The sequence below is a fragment of the Grammomys surdaster genome, unplaced genomic scaffold (assembly GCF_004785775.1).
Source record: "Grammomys surdaster isolate TR1022 unplaced genomic scaffold, NIH_TR_1.0 437, whole genome shotgun sequence".
NCBI lineage: Eukaryota > Metazoa > Chordata > Mammalia > Rodentia > Muridae > Grammomys > Grammomys surdaster.
In genome coordinates, this window is record NW_021604856.1 from 1,116,748 (window position 1) to 1,138,771 (window position 22,024).

The 22,024-nt window shown below is 47.4% G+C and overlaps 1 protein-coding gene and 1 pseudogene across 2 annotated transcripts in view; one reads left to right on the plus strand and one right to left on the minus strand.

Annotated features, from left to right (window-relative positions):
* Positions 1–5,873: 5,873 nt before the first annotated feature.
* The window catches only part of Tln2 (talin 2), a 181,210-nt gene continuing 165,059 nt past the window's right edge, over positions 5,874–22,024 (minus strand). For both annotated transcript variants that reach the window (XM_028781451.1, XM_028781452.1), the window contains 5 exons: positions 14,979–15,104; positions 12,950–13,012; positions 12,676–12,858; positions 9,166–9,291; positions 5,874–6,765 (listed from right to left, as the gene is read on the minus strand). In XM_028781451.1, the coding sequence (XP_028637284.1) occupies positions 6,637–6,765; positions 9,166–9,291; positions 12,676–12,858; positions 12,950–13,012; positions 14,979–15,104 (627 nt within the window). In that variant the 3' untranslated portion in view covers positions 5,874–6,636. The remainder of the gene's footprint in view (positions 6,766–9,165; positions 9,292–12,675; positions 12,859–12,949; positions 13,013–14,978; positions 15,105–22,024) is intronic.
* On the plus strand, positions 10,838–11,287 carry LOC114632849 (annotated as a pseudogene).

Sequence of the window (22,024 nt, forward strand, 5' to 3'; positions counted from 1 at the left end):
TCTCTCTCTCTCTTTCACACACTCATAGACACACAAATATATGTTAAACTTTTTAAATGTCATGGTCTAAAAGAAAAAAAAAAGGATCCAAAAGGATCCCAAAGTCGGATTATGTGGGAGCATCATTTGGAGTATGTCACTGGCTGAGCAGCAGAGGAAGGTTCTTTGTCAGTGACCTCTGGATGCCCCCTTCCTGCCACAAACATATATGGAATGGAATGGAATGGTCCTTTAGTTTCTGCGGTCTCCCCTCTCTCCCACCCCCCCACATCCCTCATTGCTCTAGTATGAGGCAGACTCTGCAGCTCACAGCCCCTGCCCCATGGTCCTCTCCCCACCTCAGCCTGTGAGATTTCTATCCTGCAGGTCAGGCTTGCACTGAGAATCTCAACAGACTGACTGAAAACACGAGCTTTGCATGGACCAACTAGCCTTGTGTATGCAGCAGAGAACAAGAGGCCTGGCTTCAAACAAGGGGGAAGGCAAGGCCGACATCTGAGTTTGTCCTCTGACCTCCACACATGTGTGTCTTTCCCCTTCTTCATATATATATGTACTGTATGAAATTCTCAAAGAATTAAGGTTTTTAAAAGTCAAGTAAATAAGCAAACCATGAGCTTTAGAAGAAACAACCTGAAACTTTGTCCTTTGTTGATCTTAACGGAGTAGCTGGGAAATCCCAGCTCTATTGGGTAAGTGAACTTGGCTTAGTTATCTAACCTGTCTGTGCTTTGGCCTTATGTCTTAGTTAGGGTTTTACTGCTATGAACAGACATTACAACCAAGGCAACTCTTATAAAGGAAACATTTAATTGGGGCTGGCTTACAGGGTCAGAGGTTCAGTCCAGTATCATCAAGGCAGGAACATGGCAGCATCCAGGCAGATGTGGGGCTGGAGGAGCTGAGTTCTACCTCTTGTTCTGAAGGCAAACAGAAGACTGGCTCCTATGTGGTTAGGAGGAGGGTCTCATTGCCCATCCCACAAGTGACACACTTCCTCCAACAAGGTCACACCTCCTAACAGTGCCACTCCCTGGGCCAAGCATATTCAAACCACCATACCTGTGTGCCTTGCTATGAGGAGTGAACAGAAGTAACAAGGCAGTAGCCACCTCACATTTGCTTCCTGTGCCAGCCTCTCTGATGGCAGTTCCCTCCCGCTACTGCATCCCTGTCCTGGAGGGCTCAAGGACCCCAACATGATGTGTATTCTTGACTCTTCTCCTCCTGCTACTCCAAGCCCTGGACTTACCCGAATTGCTCCTTGTTCTCCTAAGTTATTGTCTCATTAAACTCAGGCTGTTGCCTTTAAAACCCCACAGCTGGAAGTATCTCTCCTTCACCCTGCAAAGCTCCAGTACACAGGAATCAGGCAAATGGCATCTTCTAGGAAGCCTTCCCCACCTTCAGAGCAGTACCCCCTATTATTTCCATTTCTCTGTGTCAAGTGTTTATATTCCCTGAATTGTGGCCATCTCTGGGAATGTGAGTTAGGTTCCAGTGTCCTGGGCACAGGAGGTGCCAAGGGTTTCAGGTAAGGTCATTGTTGGCCTTTCGACCTGATATCATTTTTGTGTAAAGTGGACGTGAGTTTTGATAGGCAGCAGCCAACCTCACCCAGCTACATCCTGCCTCCTTGAGTCTTTGGAGAATGGCCATATGCCTTTTCTAGGGCTGTTGAGCACTGAGGGGTGTGTCTGGCAGAACAGGACTGGCACTAAAAGGAGACTTGCTGGTAGCCTCTCACCCCATTCCCTGCTCTGCCCTCAGGCATCTCACTTTCGTTTTGGTGGTCATCAGTTGTAGCCTCATTTTGATAGTTCATATGGAGTCAGAGGTATGCAACCTTCATTATCAACTGGCTGAGAGAGTGTGAGTTCAGGAGCATCTCCTTAATCACTGGTGTCCACCCCAACTTTTGGTTGCTATGGCGATTCTTTGACATTCCCCCATCTTGCACATTAGGAATGCATATTTTTCTAAGTCTGGCTGCCCTGAAAGCAAGGACTGCTAGCCAAGGATCCACCCCCTCTAACAGGAAGGAAGGCTGAAGGTGACATTTTTGGCCTCAGCTGTCACTAATGAACCTAATCTTCCTGTGGTAGGTTTCCACAAGTCAAGTGTCTCATGGACACTCTTCTGTGTTCAGGTGTTCAGTCTTCTAGGGACACGCAAGGTTCCTGCAAGGGCTGACTTGTTCAAGAAGCCTGCTTGTTTCAAAGGGAGGCGACCACACCTTCCTGCTCAGTCTATTTTCCTGGGTCAGTGAGGTAGAGAGGAATTGGGTGGTACCCTGGGGCTGGTCTTACCCCTTTCGCATGCATACATGTACACACACACATACACACACACACACACTTGGTTACTGTGGAGACACACACACACACACAAACTTGGTTACTGTGGAGACACACACACACACACACACTTGGTTACTGTGGAGACAGAAATTTGTCTCAGGGCAGAATTTCTCCCCCATAAGCAAGACACTCTTCTTTCGTCTTTTTTGTCTCCCCTGCCCCATTGCCACGAAACCTTGACACAAGTTCATTCCTTTAAAAGTTTATTTCTGATGAATAAAAAAAATAATTTATGTGATTAGATAAATTAATTTATGTGATTAAACATTATGACAAGGGCAGAGCTTCCCTTTCTTGCCTTCTGACAGACACAGCTGCAGAGGGGCTCGCATGCTACTGCTTCCTGATGGGCAGCGAGCTAGGTTCCGGGGAGACCAGGTAAAACCTAGCCTGTTTCACAGAAAAGTGTCAGCCCTTCTTCATAGTATTGTGAGAATACTGGAAGGTCCCTCCTCATGCTCACTCCTCATGCAATGGAGCAGTGGTGTCAGGGGGTTTGGGGAGGAGGCCTCCCTGGCAGAGGTGGCCGACCCTAGGGGAAGGACTCTATGGAGAGGTAAGACCAGAGCCACCAGCATAGCCCCTAAGACCTTTGGCTTTTAGGACGCTGGGCACTGTTGCCTCTCAGCCTGTAAGTTATCATTCCCTTCCAATTCCTTGCATCTTGCTTAATCTCTTAGATGTGTCTATGTGCCCAGTTACAGAGTTGCTTTCCTTTAGGTGTCTGAGCAGAGCATACAGTCAGTGCTGGGATCTTAAGCCTTACATCTCAGAGGTGCTACCTTAGGCCAGAACCGCAGAGCTCAGGGAGATTTGGGGAACCACCTGCTAGAGAGGAAAGAGGAGGTGCAGCAAGCACTTCTTAACCACCTCCACCCTGGTTCCTTCATGAGGTTCTGGTTCTGGGGCCACTTAGGAGGTGGGGATAAATACATGCTTTTAGGTGGTGGGACATTTTGGCTAGTCTGTGTGTTGCTGGGAACAAACCCAGGGCCTTGCACTTACGAGACAACCATTTCAACACTAATTTACACCCACTAGCCTTTGGTTTTCTGAGACAGGACCTTGCTACTCAGCCCAAGTTGGCCTTAAGCTTCCGATTCTCCTGCCTCCACCTCCCCAGTGCTGGGATTCTAAATGTACGCCATCACACCTTGTTAATACAGGTTTTAACACTTGGTTTCAGCTGTCTGTACTCTCACCAGCTGGTAGAGAACTCAGACAAGCAGATGAGTGTGCTGAGAGGCTTGCGGGGGGGTGGTGGTGGTGGTGGTGTCTGAACTAAGAGTGTGTGCCAGCAGATCTGTGGTGACTTAGCCCTGAAAGCCGTGCACGATCTGAAGCCAGGGCAGCTGCTTCTGGAAACCACCAGTGACAACTAACTGGAGGACTGCCTAGGTCCTAAGTATCTGCTTATGATGACCCCCAAGACCACCAAACAAACCAAATGCAATTCCCTAGCCGGCAGGCACCTCCTCCTTTTGATTATCAAAAATGGAAATTCTGGACAGGAAGATCAATATAAGGACTCTATACCCAACGTTGGCCTCTCTCATGGGACCAGAGGCAGGAGAGCACTCAACTGCATATCTAGTCCCCCCTCTCACAGAGGGATGAATTCCATGTTCGAGGCCTTGGACCAGTTGGCCTTGAAACTACTCCAAAATGCAATTCACTACATCTGCATTTTGTCTTCCTTAGGAGCCAAAAGTCCCCTCGGTGCCTCTGGGGACACCAGTAGCAGCATTAAGTAATGTCCATGGTCCAGCATTTCATCCGTTTCATGAAATGAGGAGAGATCCAGCCAGCCACAAGGACATTCACATACATGGACACAGCATGAGTCAGCAAGGGACAGGTGAGAGAAACAGGTCCATGACCATGGCAGTGATACCCGGGAACAACTTTCCCCCAAAGTTCCTAGTGCACACCACTCCAGCCAGGAGGGCATACTCCCACTGTCCTGAAACTTGGCTCACAGCTGGAAGGGACAGCCCTTTGCCTTTCATTTGTTAGAGGTTTTCTCTTGTATCCAGTTCTTCGAAGGTTTTCAACAATCCTGGGGCAGTGAAAGACACCCAGTATCTGTCCCTGTCCTGTCCCTGCAATGTCCAATGTGACAGGGAACAGGTGGAGGGAGGAGGGAGGGGCAGCTGCCTAGAAGCATATCCTACAGGAAAGAGGGGGAGCTGGCTGCAGGAGGGCCTCTTGTCCTACTGTGAGGTCACTACCACATCTTGATCATGAACTTTGGGGTCTGGCTTAATAGTTTCGGACAGTACCCAGCAAAGGCATGAAGAGTTACACCCAGAGAGGGTGAGCCAGGCAATCTGCTTTTCTGTGAGCATCAAGGGTTCCCAGCCCCGAGGCTCTCCAGCAGCCCTGCTCCACTGGATCTGATGCTGGCATGCGACCACTCCTTCCATGTGTGCCCTGAACATGCTTTTCATTCACACCACACTTAAGAGCCTTCCACCTGTCTGCAAGGAATTCCTTTGTGCGGCGTTTAAACGTCTCTACACATCTGGGAAGGTGTCAGGATTTAATTATGGTTTAGAGATGCGGCATAGGATAGAGCCCTGCTTGAGGAGACTCATCTGGCAAGGTTGAAGGTTGATTCATTCTTTTCTTTCTGAGGACCAGAGTACCAGCATTTCCTCTTTGGGAGAAATCTGGATCGAAGTGGTGAGCCCAGCATACAATGGTATCATATCATTAAGGGAGAGAAAGCCTGCCTTCAGCAGCCATTAGCCTTGAAGACCATATGACTCTATTATTATTATGTTTTTTCTCTTTTGGAGGCAGGTTCTCACGTAGCCAAGGCTAGTCTCTGACTTACTATGTAGCTAGATAATCTTGAACTTCTGACCCACCTGCCTGCATCTCCCTAGTGCTGGGATTACAGGCGTGTGGCACCACGTCGAGTGTGTATGATGGGACCCCGTGCTTTGTGCACGCTAACCAGGCAAACACTTTACCAACTGAGCTACGATCCCAGCATGCCCCTCCAAACTCCTCATGAATTCATGAAGACGCTGGTACTTGGCATTAGGCCCTCGCTCATCCATCATCTTAGGTAAGAGGCTCAGCTCAAATGTAAACTCGGGGATCTAGAATGTTCTCTCCAGAAGAGGGCCCTGAGAGGAAAGGCACAAGGAGAAGACATCTGGAGGGCTCAGAGTGCATGCAGCACCTGAATGGTGTACTGTGACAATAATCAGTGCTGTCACACAGGTCCACACTGACCAGAGGGCACATTTTGATTTTGGGAATATTAAGATACATGGTGGGAAATGCCCTCTTTGGAATCAAAGGTCAAATTTCTAAAAAAAAAATATAAAAGTTTCCTTCTTGACCTTGGACCCTCCTAAGTGACAGAAACTGATAATGGGGCTCCGATGTGGGGACCTCCTTCCTAAATGCTACCTGACTCTTCCTCCAGGGGGCGCTGCACTAAGCGCCATCAGGGACATAGTCTCCATGTGTGTGTCTGCATAAACTGAAACAGCCTTGCAGAGTGAGGAGCCCAGTATTTTATTTCGGCCCCTGCCCACCTAAACCTGACCACTTTCCACAGCTCTGCCCTTTGGATTACGGAGGGAAAAAAAATAAAATAACTTTCATTTTTCTGGGCCACAGAATACAAGATGGATGTAGCTGTACAAGGAGCTTACACACTGAGGCAAGAAATGCGTGCAAACAGGGTAGGGGGTCTTCTCCCCCGTGGGTGAGTCAGTGCTCCACACTTACAAGGACCTCTGTGACTCAGACCCCAGAGTCCACTTGGGAGTGTTTCCGGCTTTATTAACAGTGTTCAAATTCCAGCTCTGTCTTCCCTCTAGAGAGAGAATATCTGTGTCCATGGTACTGATGATTCCTGTGAACCATTACTGTCGGTGTTCTTTTCCTAGCGTGGTTTCACAAAGAGGCCCTGGAGCAGTCTTGGAGGACAAAGAGTACAGGTGTCTGAGAACCACATAATACTGACTTTTCTTTTTCTTTTTTTTTTTGGTAACAGTCCATGAAATGTGCGCCCCCTCTGTCCTGAGAAATAGCGAGGCGTGAGGGGAGCTGGAGATGCTGTGGGTGCGACACTGTTCCGTGTGAGATCATGATCATGCAGCTGACGGTGACAGGACTGAGGACTGGGAGAGAGTCTCCAGGCGGAGGGCCAGGGGTCTCCAGGAAGTTCCTGGCTCAGGGGAACACCGGTATGTCCAGTTCTTGTTGGGGGAGTAGGAACCACCTCCTGGGGGCTCGCCATCATGGGCGGGTCTTAGCCCTCATCTTCCCTCAGCTCTGTGGGCAGGAATTTGTACTGCTGCTGGCGGATCTGGGCCAGCTTCTTCCTGGCTTCCTCCAGCTCTCGTTCCTTCTTCAGCATTTCCTCCTGGGCTGCAATGATCTGCAAGAGAAGAAGAGTGGAACGGATCTGAGACTTTGGCGGAGGCCTGTCTTCCGCAGCCCCTCAGACAAAGGACGCAGAACAACATTCTTTTTGAAAGAACAAAACATGTATTTATGTATGTTGAGGGTATGTGCGTGTGCCTTAGCACACATGTGGAGGTCAGAGGACAATACGTAGAAATCAGTTTCAACGTGTGGGTCCCAGAGATTGGACCCAGGTCTCCAGGCCGGTGCCATATGCCTTTACCATGCATGCATCTTTACTTGCTGAGCTGTAATACTGGCCCAGGAACATCGTTCTTAGCTCTGGAAACTACCATGGCTTGGTTTTGACACCAATGACCCAGCTGATTAGGAAATGAAAAGCTGACTTCTGGGTAGAGACTGAGCAACGAACATCTCTTGTATGCACAGCAGGCTTTGTGTCTGCACTTGACTTAGATTGTCCCACTGCTTTTGTGGCAAGCCTGTGAGAGTCCTGTATTTACAATGAAGGAGCTGAAGCTGAGGGTGGGCCATCAAAGTGGCTCGGGCGTGCAGGTAGAGCTAGGCTCCTCAACTGCTAAGTGGCCTTCATGTAAAGCTGGCCCTTAGTATCTGCGGGGGATGGAGTCCTGGACTCAAGAGTCCTAGTCGGCTAGACCCTCAAATCTATGGAGGATCAAGCCCTTGGTATAAAATGGCACAGTCTTTCCATGCTACCTATGAATCTCCTCCCATATTTATTACTTGTTTAGTGAGTATTTGCATATATATATGTATATGTACATGTATAGGTACACCTCTGTGTGTGTGTGTGTGTGTGTGTGTGTGTGTGTGTACTTATACGCAGAAGCCAGAGGTCAGCTTTGACTGTTGTTCCTCATGGAGCCATCCACCTTGTTTCTGGGAACAGTGTCTCTGACGGTTACCTGGGACTAGGCCGGCTGGCTAGCAGGCCCCAGGGATCTGCTCTCTCTCCTCTGCACCGGTACTATGCATATATGCACACTATACCTAATTTTTTTTTTAAACATGGAATTTGGGGATCAAACTCAGATCTTCATGCTAGCATGGCAAACACTTTATTTACCCTCTGGGCCATCTCTCCAGCTCCCTTTTGCATATTCTGAATACTCTCCAGATGGCTTACAGGACAGAATGTAATGTGAACAGCAGGCATGCGGCTGCTAAACAGAATGGTTTCAAGAATGACCGGAAAAACAGCCTTTCTAAAACATCCAGTAGAGTCGCAGTTTTTCCTGAATATTGTCAAGCCACTGTTGGCTGAATCCAAGGATGTGAAACTTGTAGAGAGATACAGAAAACAAATACACACATTTCATGCTTCTAAGGTCTAAATCCGAGGAATACTAGTTAACTGCTACAGTGGGACTAGGTAAGTTTGTGTCTAAGAGAGCCAAATACGTTCCTTTCAGTAGACCCTTCCAGAATGTCCACTCTGCCCACAAATGTATTAATCAAGGTGTGGGGGACTAGATGCAGTAGGATTTCCCAAATTCGATTGATCAGGGACTCTTTTATGTGAGACTTCTAAAGGAAGAAGTAAATACAAAACACTTTCTGGTAAAACAAAACCAAAAAACAAAAAACCAACCTGTTCTATAGCTAAAGCCTGGTAAGTTTGCAAGAGTCCAGGCGCAGGGAACACTGGGTGCTGATAAGAACACAGCCCCATGTAACATACATACATACATACACACACACACACACACACACACACACACACACACACACACATATATATCATCCAAAACCCACAGGCCTCGCTCCCTGGCATTTCCTCTTTACTTCCATCCAAAACCCACAGGCCTCCCTGGCATTTCCTCTTTACTTCCATTCATGAGAACACACTCCTGCCTAAGGCAACCCAAGTCTTCTTGTAACAGTTCCAGAGAGAGAAGGGTCCATTCTGCCTACAGAGGGATTGACAAGGTGGCTATCCCAAAGATATCACTGCTGTACCCTAGGCTACTCTCTGTTCCTTTCTTTATAATAGGACACCTGACTTTTAGCTAGGAACATGACTATGCAGGAAAGAACCTCATATTTCCCATCCTGCACGGTGACTACACGCTAACCAATGGTCCAGGGGAGGAAGCGAGGTTTGTAAATTCCAGCACTTGTCCCTTTCCCTCTTCCTGACAGAAGGGACACTGAGGTTGGTAATTAAGCCATCTTGGACCCAGTTGCTAGGGGCAGCATTTAGGGAGGAAGAATAAGGTGCAGTCCAGGTCTCAAACACGGCAGAAGCATCACCCCCGCCTTCCCTCATGGCTTATAGCCAGTTACATTCAGAAGAGATGGACTTGCATCCTGTTCAAGGCCCTGCTTTGTCGAGCATCCGCTGGAATACCTGTCTTGGCAGGTGCACACGACGGTGCGTCTGGCCGCTCACCTGAGCAATGCCTCCCACGAACTTGGTTTTCACGACAACATCGTCATCGTCAGCTTTGCCAAATGCTGCCTTCTGGGCCGCACGGACAAGATTGTCTGAGGCTCTCTTCACAGCATTCCCTGCCGCCTGGAGAGGGAACAAGACGCACATGACATCATTAGCAAGAGAGCGTGAGTCTGGCAAGAAGAACAAGATGTGAAGTTCATGAGACCAAGTTATAACACAGAAGTTATCTGGAGCCAGCGAGAGACGTCAGCTCCTCCAGCACTGGCACCTAAGTACACTTCTTCAGTGAGGAAGCGAGATATAGTTCCTGGCTCCCAAAAACATAGCAACTTTCACAAAAAACAGATGCTTTTTTTTTAAAAAAAATGTTTTTATGTGTGGTGGATATGGAGGCCAGAGAACAGCCTCAGACACGCCACCTACTTCCTTTGAGACAGGGTCTCTCAGTGGTCTGAAGCTCATCAACTCGGTTAAGCTGGCCGGGTGGTGAGCCCCAGGGTTGGTCTCACCTTTACCTTCCTGGCATCTGGATCGAGAACATTGGACACCACACTCAGCTTTCTTACGTGGGCTCTGGGGATCTAGCTCAGGCCTTCATTCTTTCAGAGTGAGCGCTTTACTGACTCTTGACTCTCTCTGGCTCGAGCACAAGCTTTTGAGTTGGAATTGAAGGTCATGCAATAAGCGGCACATGCCTGTGACAGAAGTAGACTCAGGCTGTCCTCGTCTGGAAAGCCACTGCCCCTTGTTCCTAACTAAATGTGTTTGAAATTATGGCTCAGGTTTCATGATTCTCTGCACGGGGTGGCCCTGGCTCATGTTCTCTCAGTCAGTGTTTGTGGGTGCTCTGTGCTGGCTTTTGACAGCCCTTGCCATGCCTGAGTCTCTCTGACAGGGACAGCTCTGGCCTGGGTACTAACAACTTGAGGGCAGGGCTGTGATTAAACTCTCGGTGCCTGCAGTAGCTGCTACGGAGGCTGCTCGGAGTTGGGATTCACTGACGGTTTCCTGAGGGAGTAGAGGGCTGTGAGACCAGGGAGCACCCACTCTTGTGTCCAGGTTTAAGAGCCTTGGAAGGCATGAGACTTGACGGATATAAAGTAAGGCACAGCCAGACGTATGCTTTAGAAACAAAGGTGAAGAGATTGCTGGAACGTATCTCATAGACTGTCGATGGAAATCTCCATCTTTTTATTACAGACTCTTGTCCATTCGAGTTTACTCGTGGGCGGAGGTCAGAAGTTGGCTGCCCAGCGAGCCCTAGGGAGTTTTCTATTTCTGCCTTCCTCACACTGGGATTATAGGCACACGCAACTGGGTCTGGCTTTTATGAGGGTACCGGGATCGAACTCAGATCCTTATGCTTGTGCACGCACACACTTTACCCACTGAGCCATCTACTTAGCCCTTGGTTTACTCTTAGCAGCAGGGCCTTGGGGAATTGCATTCTGCAAGCTGAGGTTTGGAATTATCTCTCAGTGGTGAGCAAAGCTTCCTGAGGTTTCCAATGTCCCTTGCCCATTTCCCTCAGAGTCAAGAGTTTGTATCCAAGGGACAGCCAGGACTTGGGACTTCTGATCGTCCAGCTTCCACCTCCCAAGTACTGCTCACAGGCTTACACCATCGACCTTGTTTTATGTGGCATTAAGAATTAAACAGAGCTCTTTCCGCCATCTTGGAGCCTGTGGAGGCCTGCTGGGAACAGGACTTCTAAAAGCAAGTATGTCTGGAAGGCTGTGGTGCAAGGCCACTTTTGCTGGCTACAAGCGAGGTCTCCGAAACCAAAGAGAGCACACGGCTCTTCTTAAAATTGAAGGTGTTTATGCCCGAGATGAAACCGAGTTCTACTTAGGCAAGAGATGTGCTTATGTGTACAAAGCAAAAAACAATACAGTGACTCCTGGAGGCAAACCAAACAAAACCAGAGTGATCTGGGGGAAGGTAACTCGGGCCCATGGAAACAGTGGCATGGTTCGTGCCAAATTCCGAAGCAACCTTCCTGCAAAGGCCATTGGACACAGAATCCGTGTGATGCTGCACCCATCCCGGATTTAAACTAATGCAGAGTAAATAAATAAAGATAGATTTGTGCTCTTGTAAAAAAAAAAAAAAAAAAGAATTAAACAGAAAGCTGAATCTGTGCTGGGGAAGCAATCTGGCAGCCAGCCGGAGCCCTCGCCCTGGAACCCAGAGCTCTCTTAACCCAAGTGTTTTCCTCAGAGCGCCTCCTATATGTAGGAGTCCTACATCCAAGAAAAGTAAGGATTTTAAAAATCACAGGAGACTCCTGAGTCTCTACGAATCACCTGGACTTTCTGCCCTTTATGACTTTACTCATGATACATATATCAGATTCTTCTAAGCAATACAAATGATCTACATCATAGCAGTTATCAGAGTAAAATTCAAGAAAACTGGAAACAAACACAATGTCTGAAGCATGGGGAAACTGGCAGAGTCAGCTGATGTAAAACCATGCAATCACTGAAAACGACACTCATGAGGAATGGCACCTCCATCTCAAGGAGAAACTGCATGGTACGAAATGCGACAGGAAGGCAGATGCATCTCGCTATGACCACAACCAGACGCAAGCATCTCACGTAGGTGATGAGAGGAACAGAAAACCAACATCTGATGCGTGGGGCACTGAGGCAGTGCAGGGCTTTTCCCATTTCAAAAGGCTCCTTTATTGTGTTTCAAACAGTCCATATACGTGTGTGTATACATGTATATATATCTGTGTGTGTGTGTGTGTGCCCACACGCCATGTGAAAGACAGAACACAACGTGTGGGAGTTCTCTCCTCCCACCATGTAGATTCTACGGATCTAACTCAGGTCATCAGGCTTAGCAGCGAGCGCCTTTACCCACTGAGCCATCTTTACCCCTCCCAAAGAGTTTTCTAATTAAAACAATCAGAACAATGTGTATGTATGGGGGAAGGACTTGATTGTTAATTACATACTTTCTGGGTCCTGGGAAGGAAACCTTAGCAACTTTCTTAAATCCCCACTGTGCTCTCTCCCCCTGCTGGAGCAAATCCTAAGGCCCTTCTCTGAATCGGGTGCCATGATGAAGACGGATTACCTGAGATGCTTACAGCCAAGACACACAAAAACAGAGGCAGGGGAGCCATGTGACAGGAATCATTAAGAGTGACCAGGCCAGGGGCTCTGGCAGGAGAGAGGAGGGAGTCAGGAAGAGTTTCAGTCACAGAAGACCAACAGAAGTTTGCTGGACTGGTCTGGTGGGAGGCCAGACCATTCCAGGTGAGTGATGGCCCACGGGCACCGGCCCACAAGGCCCGGGTGCTGTGTGGATGTGGTGGGCAGTGGTCGTGAGATGCACGGATGCAGACGGCAGAGGATGAGGCTGGAGAGCGAGACAGAGCTGGCTGATGGAAAGCCTGGTGGGTCATGCCAAGGAAGTGAGACGATCCCCTTTGGTGACACTTACCCGCTCCAACAGGAGTATTTTCCCACCAGCATCAGTGACCATTACCTGTAGCCGCTTCATGGCCTCTGAGTCCTGGTCGGCCTTCACCTTGCAGGCCACCAGCAGCTGAGCAGTTGATGCTGCCACCTGCTTGGCGGATGAGATGAGCTTTTCCTCACTGGCATGTCCCTGAACAGAGGCATTGGCTGCCTCACAGAGACTGCTGGTCGCTGCTGCCACCATCCGGGCCTGAGGACAGTCAACAAAGAAATGACTCAAGGGCCAAACCTCCCTCGAGGGTATCCACAAAGCAAATGAAGAGGAAATGAAGGTGACTCACAGCAGAGATCAGCCCCTGGGACCACTGTCCGTCGTCAGCAGCGTTGGCAGGGATGGAGCCCACCTGGGAAACAGAGGAGGGAAGTTGGCAATGAGCAGGGTGACCTGCAGCCACCCCAGATCTTTCTGTACCCCGAAACTAGCCATACAGCGCTGTCTGGTCACCTTAACCAATAACACTGATCTTGGAATGGTCCAATCATTCCTTTCACAGGACCCCAGCTATAGATCCACTGGGTCAGTACCTGCTGGCTGGTATTGACCGGCTCCATATACCCCCATATGGCCTTTCTAGATAGGTTTGGCCTATCTCTGATGCTGATTTCCTCTGTTGATCTTTCCTTTGTTATAAACACCGAGGCTTCCTCCTTTTAGGGTCAAGGGCATTTAAATATCTCCTTCTCCCACCTTGAAAGCCCTGGGGTGGGATTCTGGGAGAAGATTTGTAAGATATCTCCCTCTCTGCAAATGAGGGTAGACTGTGTCTTAAGGAAATACATTTTCCCTGTAGAGGGGACAAAGGGGCTTGAAGGAAGAATCAGCTCTGTTTCTGCTTAGAGATCACAGCAAATGAGATTATTATTATTATTATATTATCATTGGTCCAGATCTAGAAGGTTATTGCTGCAGGAGCTGAGAGATGAGTACATCGATCTGAAACCAAGGAGGTAATTACAGATACCTCCTGAGTGTCAGGAGAACCCCAAGACTCTCATATAATCCTATACGATTATAGGATTACCCGAACTTCCTTTCTCAACTTTTATTTTTTTTTTTTTAAACATTGAACCATAGTTTTAAAGATTTATTTATTTATTTTATTTATGAGTACACTGTAGCTGTCTTCAGACACACCAGAAGAGGGCATCGAATCTCATTACGGATGGTTGTGAGCCACCATGTGGTTGCTGGGATTTGAACTCAGGACCTCTGGAAGAGCAGTCAGTGCTCTTAACCGCTGAGCCATCTCTCCAGCCCCCTTTCTCAACTTTTAAATGCCTGTACAAACCAAGTCCCACAGAGGACAGGAAACCTACCACATTCAGGGAAGACCCTCTGGTATACAGCCATCTGTTTAGCATACAGATCTTTTACTATGGTTGGGGGAAGCTAAAGGCTTCAGCCATCTATCTTTGTCTCTATCGGCTGTCCAGCCAACAAGAACTTAATGGAAAGGGATGGTAAGCTGAGCTCGAGGCACGGCCTACAGAGATTCAGTGACAAGCCCAGTGGTCAGCCCTCAGGCTTGGGTGGGAAGATGTGTATCTACTGATCTTGAGAGACATGCCACATGACGGTCTAGAACGAAGAGTTCTCTCAGACTTGACCCAACTCTTTTCATACAAACAGAAAAGGCCCCACAATACACACACACACACACACACACACACACACACGTGACTGAATCCGCCTCAGATCAACAACTCGACAGGTTTCTGAAGCGCCATTGTATTGTTGTATTTGGGATGCCCTCAGCAAGATCCAATCTGGATAGACTGGCTCCATGTATGGGAACAACAGGACATATGACATCTTTTAAACGTTGAAAAGCTTTTACACGGGTCGACTGGGGGAATCTCAGATTTAAGTCCAGATGGCTTTGTGAGCCACAGGCTCAGCAAGGCACTAACTGGCAAGCTGACCAGCATTTATTTACTCAATGGTCCTAAAACCAAGTGGAGGCATTTGGAAGTGGGATTCTAGAGCCCCTGAACTATGGCACTTACCAGGAAATGCTGACAGTTTAGACAGCCTAACGTACAGTGGGACTCTAAGTGTCTCTTTCAGGCCCTGCTCTTTGCCTGGAGTGGGATGTTTTCCTTAACGAGAAGCACATGAGAGGCCTAGAAGCCGAAGCTTTCACTGAGCAGATGGAATTTAAGCAGTTTTCAGTGGTGGCGAGACAACTTGTAAGCCAGCAACAGGATCCCAACATGCATTTCTTTTCTCAAGCCAAACATTTTTCCTCTCTCCCCCAGTGGCTCTCCCTCCACGGATGTTCTGTGGCTGAGCCCGCCACGGTGACCCACCTTGCCTTGGGCCACCAGCTCCCTCTGTGCTGCTGAGGCCGATTTGACCAGGGCACTGGTGGCAGCGGCGATGGATTTAGCAGCTTCTAAGATCTGTTCTTCAAAATCCAGGGTCTCGTCTGCTTGCTATAATGAAAAGAAAGCCCAGTCACATGCAACGCACAGCCACAAGGGACTCTCTGCCAAGCTACTTACTGCTTGTTCACCTGGCTCTTCCAGCACCTATTGCTTTTTGTTGACAAGCCACACCCAGGGCTGGGAGGCCTCTCCATCTGTGGCCTCCCCTCCCCCTCCCCTAAAAAGTAAAAGTTATTAGTGGTGACAGTCTACACTCGTTTTAAATCAGAAGAGTCTGAGACAGAGTACTTTTCCAAACCACAGTCTTTAAAATCCAACGTGAGCGAGGCACTCCGAAGGCCCCAGAAATATCAATAGTGTCATTCAAAGTAATCAACCATCAAAGTCAAAGAGGATGAGCAGTGACATATTTGGCCAGAATGTCAAAAACGGGCTTGAACTTAAGGGAAGATGGTTGTTAGTTCTAAAAAGCCTGATTCTGCTTGGGTGCAAACAGAAGGGACTCAGGACAGTTCTGCTGTTGAGTTTTATGTCGATCACACGGTACCTGGTAGTGGAAGAGAGAACAAGGTAGCTTCAAGGTGGTGTTTGTTCAGTTACCCCAGCGCCCAAGCATGGCTCTGCCTCAGGAAGAGCCCTGGGCACCCCTGTGCAGATGTCAAGCACCAGAGGCAGATGGTAACTCACCACCGCCTCCACATCCCCTGGTGCCAAGCCAGGAAGTTGGGAAGGTACTTTGGGGGAAAACAAGCAAGTATAAAGATGGTGGTCCCAGGATGGGTAGAACGGAGCACAGAGTGGCCGGACAGCGGAACCTCTGAGGTCTATTGGGTTTACTATTCTGTGTGTCTCTAGGTTAATTTGGTTTGATTTTCCATAGGCAGTTGGAAGATGTCAGACATTAATTAGAAGATAGAGGTTAGTATGTATACTAAACTCAGAGTCTAACTGGCTCCATAGATAATCTTGTGTACACAACTCAGAGGCATTACGTATGTTCACGTTAACAGTGGGCCAGTTCTGAAGACCTACTATCTGGCCAATCATTTTGCTGCATAGTCTGTGTTAATGCGCTCTGTCGCGCAAACAATTTACTGGAGTTATCTTTACGTATTTTCTAAGATGAGAAGACCTAGGTTTAGCGAGGTGACTGAGCCTAGGCAGCTACATACCGACCACGGGATACCCAGTGGTATAAGAGGAGTCAAAACAGCAAAGCTTCAAGGTCCGAAACGGTGGGCCTAAGGTCATGTGGCAGCGGGAAGAATCTGAGCCATAATCTAAACCCAAGTCTTTCTGAATTTAAAGTTATGCAGATCAGGTTACCCCCGAGGGCGCCACAGAAAGACGGCTTTGTACCACATAGTCACAACCAGCCTGCAAATGGGTTGTTTGACACTTGAGTCAGGACGGATATAGTTCTTCCTTAGATCCCTACCCCCACTTTTTCCTCTTCCCCCACTTGTGTGTGTGTATGTGTGTAAAGCAGTAGTCTTGGGTGTCACACCCAAGACTTGGGTGTCGGTAGGGGCCCCACCTCATTTTTTTGAGCCAGGCTCTCTCACGGACCCAGGGCTTATCTGTTTGGCTGAGTTTCACAGCAAGTACCAAGAATCTTCTTGTCTCTACTTCCCCAGTGCTAGGATTACAACTAGGTACCACTGTACCCAGCTTTTTTTTTTTTTTAATATGGGATCTGGGGATCAAACTCACGCTTTCACAGTTCCCTTGACCCCTACATCTCTATTCTTAATAACTGTATCTATCTTGAGCCTTGAAAAATATGAGTATTTTTTGCAACTCATGCTATCAAAATAAGAATGGAGTGCACTAGAAGTGGATGCTCTAAGCTCCCAGAGAGAACAGGAACGCATGTTTCTTATTTCTGACAACAGTCTTGCTCAAAGGGTATTCAGGATAGAAAGGGGCTCAGCTTAACGGGCTCATTCTGGGTTAGAAGAGTCTGGGACTTGTTTACTATAAAAATGACTTTTTATAGGACATAATATGTACTCATAATATGGCATAAAATGTACTCATATGAATAGGCCCCAAATGTGTGACATTAGGTTTATATAGAGATGAAGAAACACACATGAATATATATGTTGTATATATTCATTTGATGACCTGGAGATTAAGAGTTTTTCTGGAAATTCCTTCTGCAAGAGAAAGTGAAGCACACAACAGATTAGGCCGTCAGGAGACTCACCAAGGGGGCCATTTCCTCATTTCTCAGAGGAGGCAACAGAAGCCTGTGGTAGCCCCCGACGCCTCCCAGTCTCTTGCTTCAAGTGGCCTTAGAGCCCAAGTCTACGCTACAGCAGAATGCCCATCATCAGATTCTGATTGGAGCCTCAGGAAAAGGGAGTTTCCTTATAATTCACTGCCAAGCCTTTGCCTACAGGGATCTTTGTCACTACTGATCAGATCTTTTCCATTTTCTGCAGGTTTTGATTTTAATCTTTCTATTTTCTAAAAATATACACTTAAACATCTAACTTGGAAGTATTTTTGGCACCCATAGATTTTTCCTACGATGGCAAGCATTTTGATGCTTTATTTTCCTTACTTTTCTTTCTATCCCATCCCTGGACTTGAAATGAGACACAGCGCATAGTCTTATCTTCAGGAGCTCCCACTTGGACACAAAGTGCTCCCCCAAACCTCAAAGGCAGCTGCTCATATGTCCTGGCCTGGATTGCTATCTCCCTCTGAGCCAAGGTTATCGCTGGGATGAAACACCGGCTGTAACCCCATGGACCAGCCATCCTCTAATTGCATGGACAATGGGATCTCCTGCAGTGGGTAGACTTGCTGAAAGCACAGCCCTGGCCTGTGGTTTGTCTACCAGTTGGCAGAATGGAGACTTGAAGTAGGGACAGTAGGACAGCAAAAAGGGGCCATGTGGTAAAGAGAGAAGAGAGGTTTATTCTCTGAAGGACTATCCTATATAAAAAGAGTCACAACCTATATGCAAGGTGTCCCCTCAGAGCTAGGGGTGGAGGCAGCAGTGTAGAACAGTAGCCAAGGACCGCCAGTACAGAATCTGCAGAGCAGGCACCAAGACTCCTCAGGTCTGTTCCCCTCACACAAAGCTCTTGTTCCTATCTTCTCTCCAGAAGGCTGAGTTGTCACTTTCCTCATTAATGGAGACCTTTTGCTGACCTGAGCCAGGACAGTCAAACCTGTCTCTAGATTCAGAAACTGGAGGTCTCTGACATGCTTAATCCTGAGTTACTTTCCCTAACAGCTGGGGCTTAAACATGCCCTTAAAGAGCATGACTGGGGCTGGTGACATCAGTAACAGCTTGCCACTAAGCCTGGTGACTTGAGTTTGATCCCTGAAACCCAAATAATGGAAGAGCTAACTTCTTAAAGTTGGGGTACATCCCTAACCCCCAGAACTGACTAAATAAATTTAATCTAGAAAAAAGAAACATGAATAGGCTCATGCATATGGCTTTGAGAAGCCACGGGCTCACCAAATAGTCCTTGTGCAGACTCACGCATAGACCTGGATAAAGACGCACACTGTGCCTCGGGAGGTCTGGGTGAGGTTCAGGAATTTTTGTTTCTAAGAGAGGTGGTTAGGGACCACTGTAGAAAACATAGGCCAGTTAACGTCATCCCACCCTTCTGTGATTTTCTCGATGCTTTATTCAGCTCGTGTTTCTTTCGTACAAAACCAGGCAGAAGAGCAAACGTGATGAATGTCAGTTAAATGACACGGTATCATATTTTAAAAGAAGGCTGGCAAAGTCTAGAGTTCAGCCAGGAGAGAATTGAAGCGAGGGCTAGGGGTATGGCTCAGTCAGCAGAGGGCTTGCCTAGCACGTACAAGGTCCTGGATCTGATGCTCAGCACTGCATACACAGGGTGTGGCGGTATTGTATACACTTATAATCCTGGCATGCAGGAGGATCAGAAGTTCAAGGCCATCCTCAGCTCTATGGAGAATTAGAGGCCAGTCTGGGTTACACGAGACCTGTTTCTGGCATTTAACCATATGGTCACTGACATCTGTAAACATTTTATCAAAAGCACTTACTTAAATTGGTTCTGTAAGGATGGTTAGCAGATATATAAAGTGCCATCTAATGAAGACGGTCACTCATTGTCCCATTCTCGGGTGCCATGCCCCTTTTACTCATCTCCCCTAGAGGAAAGGCCACTGGCTGGGTCACGGCCAGCTCCTAGCCCTGTTTGTTTGTTTTTGTTTTTTTTTTTTTTTTGGGGGGGGAGTCTGCTTGTCTGCAGCTGAAGGTGGGGTTGTTCTCACCTGGGTTGTGTGACAGCTTCAAGAGATCTGGATAACCTTTAGTGGCATTTTCCTGTTGTTGGCTATCTGCAGGGACCAGCATCTAAAGGCAGGGAACTGCCAGGCAACGTGGAACTTGGAGTTGGGTTTCTTGCCAGACCACTTCCCATGTTCAGGAGTAAACCTGAGACCCCTGAGTCTGCTCCGACACATCTCGGATTCCAGAAGCTTGTGTCCCATTGGGCAAGGAGAGGGGGAAATCATATAGAAAGAGTACCTTTTTGTTCATTTTTTATCTTATGTATCTGTCTTTTGGGAATCTTAACTTATTTTTGCAATGTCTCATTCCATTGGGCAGGATGCTGGAAGTAATTTTTCTATGTAAAACATGACCAGCTCAGGGTAGACACTAAAGAATGAGTAACGACTACGTTCCCTGCCATCTCTCCTCACACCTGACCCTTGTATTGGGGGTTGAACCCAAAGTCTTGTACATGTGGGGCAAACTCTACCACTGAGCTATATTTCCAGGTTCCTCATATTTTAAAAATTGCTTTTTTTTTTTTTTTTTTGCCGGGCGGTGGTGGCGCACGCCTTTAATCCCAGCACTTGGGAGGCAGAGGTAGGAGGATTTCTGAGTTCGAGGCCAGCCTGGTCTACAGAGTGAGTTCCAGGACAGCCAGGGCTACACAGAGAAACCCTGTCTCGAAAAACAAAAAAAAACCCAAAAAAACCAAAAAAAAAATTGCTTTTTTAGGTTCTTTACATAAAGCAAGTCTATTTGGATCCCGTGTTACACGCAAAGAACAAAGCAAACTTTAAGGGGCACGTGAGACAGGTGCGTCTGGCTTGTCCCTCAGCACTGGCCCAGATCGTGCATAACTCAGACACTGCCATTGTTCCGTACCGCCTAGCACATCACTTCCAGGGCTGCACCAACCACCCTTCCCTGGGTAGCAGTTCATCAATTTTCTTTGGTCTCCAGCTTGGACATGTCTTCATGTCATATTAAAGTTTCTTCTCACCCACTTTGTGAACTATGCCTCTGAGACCCTTTACCCAGGTATACCCCCGACCTCTGCCTCAGTCTTAGAAAGTGCCTGTAAGAGACTTATCTCTCACCCTACCTCCCACTTTTTTCTTGAGACAGAATCTAATGTATCTCAGGCTGGCCTCTAATTATGCATGTAGAAAATGGCCTCGAACTTCCATCATCTTGTTTCCTGGATTAGAGGCATGTGCTACCATGCCAGGTTTAAGGGTGCAGGAGACTGAACCCAGGACCTCATGTATGTTAGGCAAGTACTCTATCAAGTGAGGTATATCTCTAGTCCATGCAGACCAGACTTTTAAAAATTATTATTTATTATTATTACTATGTCTGTGTACATGTGTGTGGATACACACACATCATGGTACATATGTGGAAGTTAGATGCCAGCTTTCTCTCCTTCCACTGTGGGATCTGGGGATTGACTTCAACTTGTTAGGCTTGCATGGCAAACACTTTTACCCACTGAGCCACCTCACCAGCCCAGACAAGACTGTTTGAGAGCTAAAAGGTACCATGACCCTTCTCTACACAAGCAGCTGCATGTGCCAAAGAGCTACCCAAGCTGTTTATCACCCTTCCATCAGTTTGTATCTTGCCTTCTTCTGTATTAGAGTCTTACAGAATGGGTACTACTCAAACAAGGTCAAATTAAGTCAGGAATCCAGTGAAAAAAATTTTTAAGTGTAAATGTGTTATATATAATTTAAATGTCCTCAAGGGAAAAAAAAGCCAATACCTAGGACTCCCACAACATGCAGGAGGTTTTTTTCTGACAGTTGGATGCCTGAGTGGAATAGGTAGCCATGTTTTTCCTTTCTTGTGCTGACCCTGGCTGCTGCTGGCTTGCTTCAGGTTTTGACTTGAGAGATGCTTAGGGTAGAAGATCTTGACTAAAGCATACCACGGCTGTATCAACTTGTTCTCGGAAGGACCTGTGGTTGGCTGGCTTGAAGCTCTCCTTCATCCTTAATAAATCTAACAAAAGGCAAATCTCCCAGAATAATCAGTCCCCTTCACAGAGGTCTGGTCTCAGGGGTATCTCAGGGTGACATAGAGAAACCAGTTCATGTTAGTGGCTGGATAGGCACTGCTTCCACATCCATTCAGACAATAAAGGTGTGGGTTCATGTAGCATCCATTGGTAAAGAGCCAAGCCTGCATAGTTAGTATCTTGGGAATAGTTTTTCCCACAGAATACATTGCTTTTATTACTTTTTTTTTCACAACTTATTTTTAAAATGAAAAGTAATACCACTGAGTTGATCTTATAATTAGTCTCTGAGTGATGGAAAAAAAATTCTTTAGAATTCTGTCATGCTCTCAAAAAGGGGAAGGAGGCGGCACTTGGACCTTCATATAGGAAGTACAGACAACAGAAGCCTTTCCAGTATTCAATGAGGATACATTTTGGTTCATCTTAGGAATCTCTAGCATGAGCCTTCTATGCATCTGAGGACCTAACAAGGTCCTGGTAGTGAACCACTTGGCAACACACACTCTACACTTGTCTCCTGGTCTGGGACCAAGGACTGGCCTGTGAGCTCCAAGCCTGTAGCTTACCAGGCAGAAAACATCATGTTTGCTTCCCCACTTCACAGTACACCTGGCTGCCTTCCCCCACTCAGCATATTAATCAGCAACATAGGAATGTCA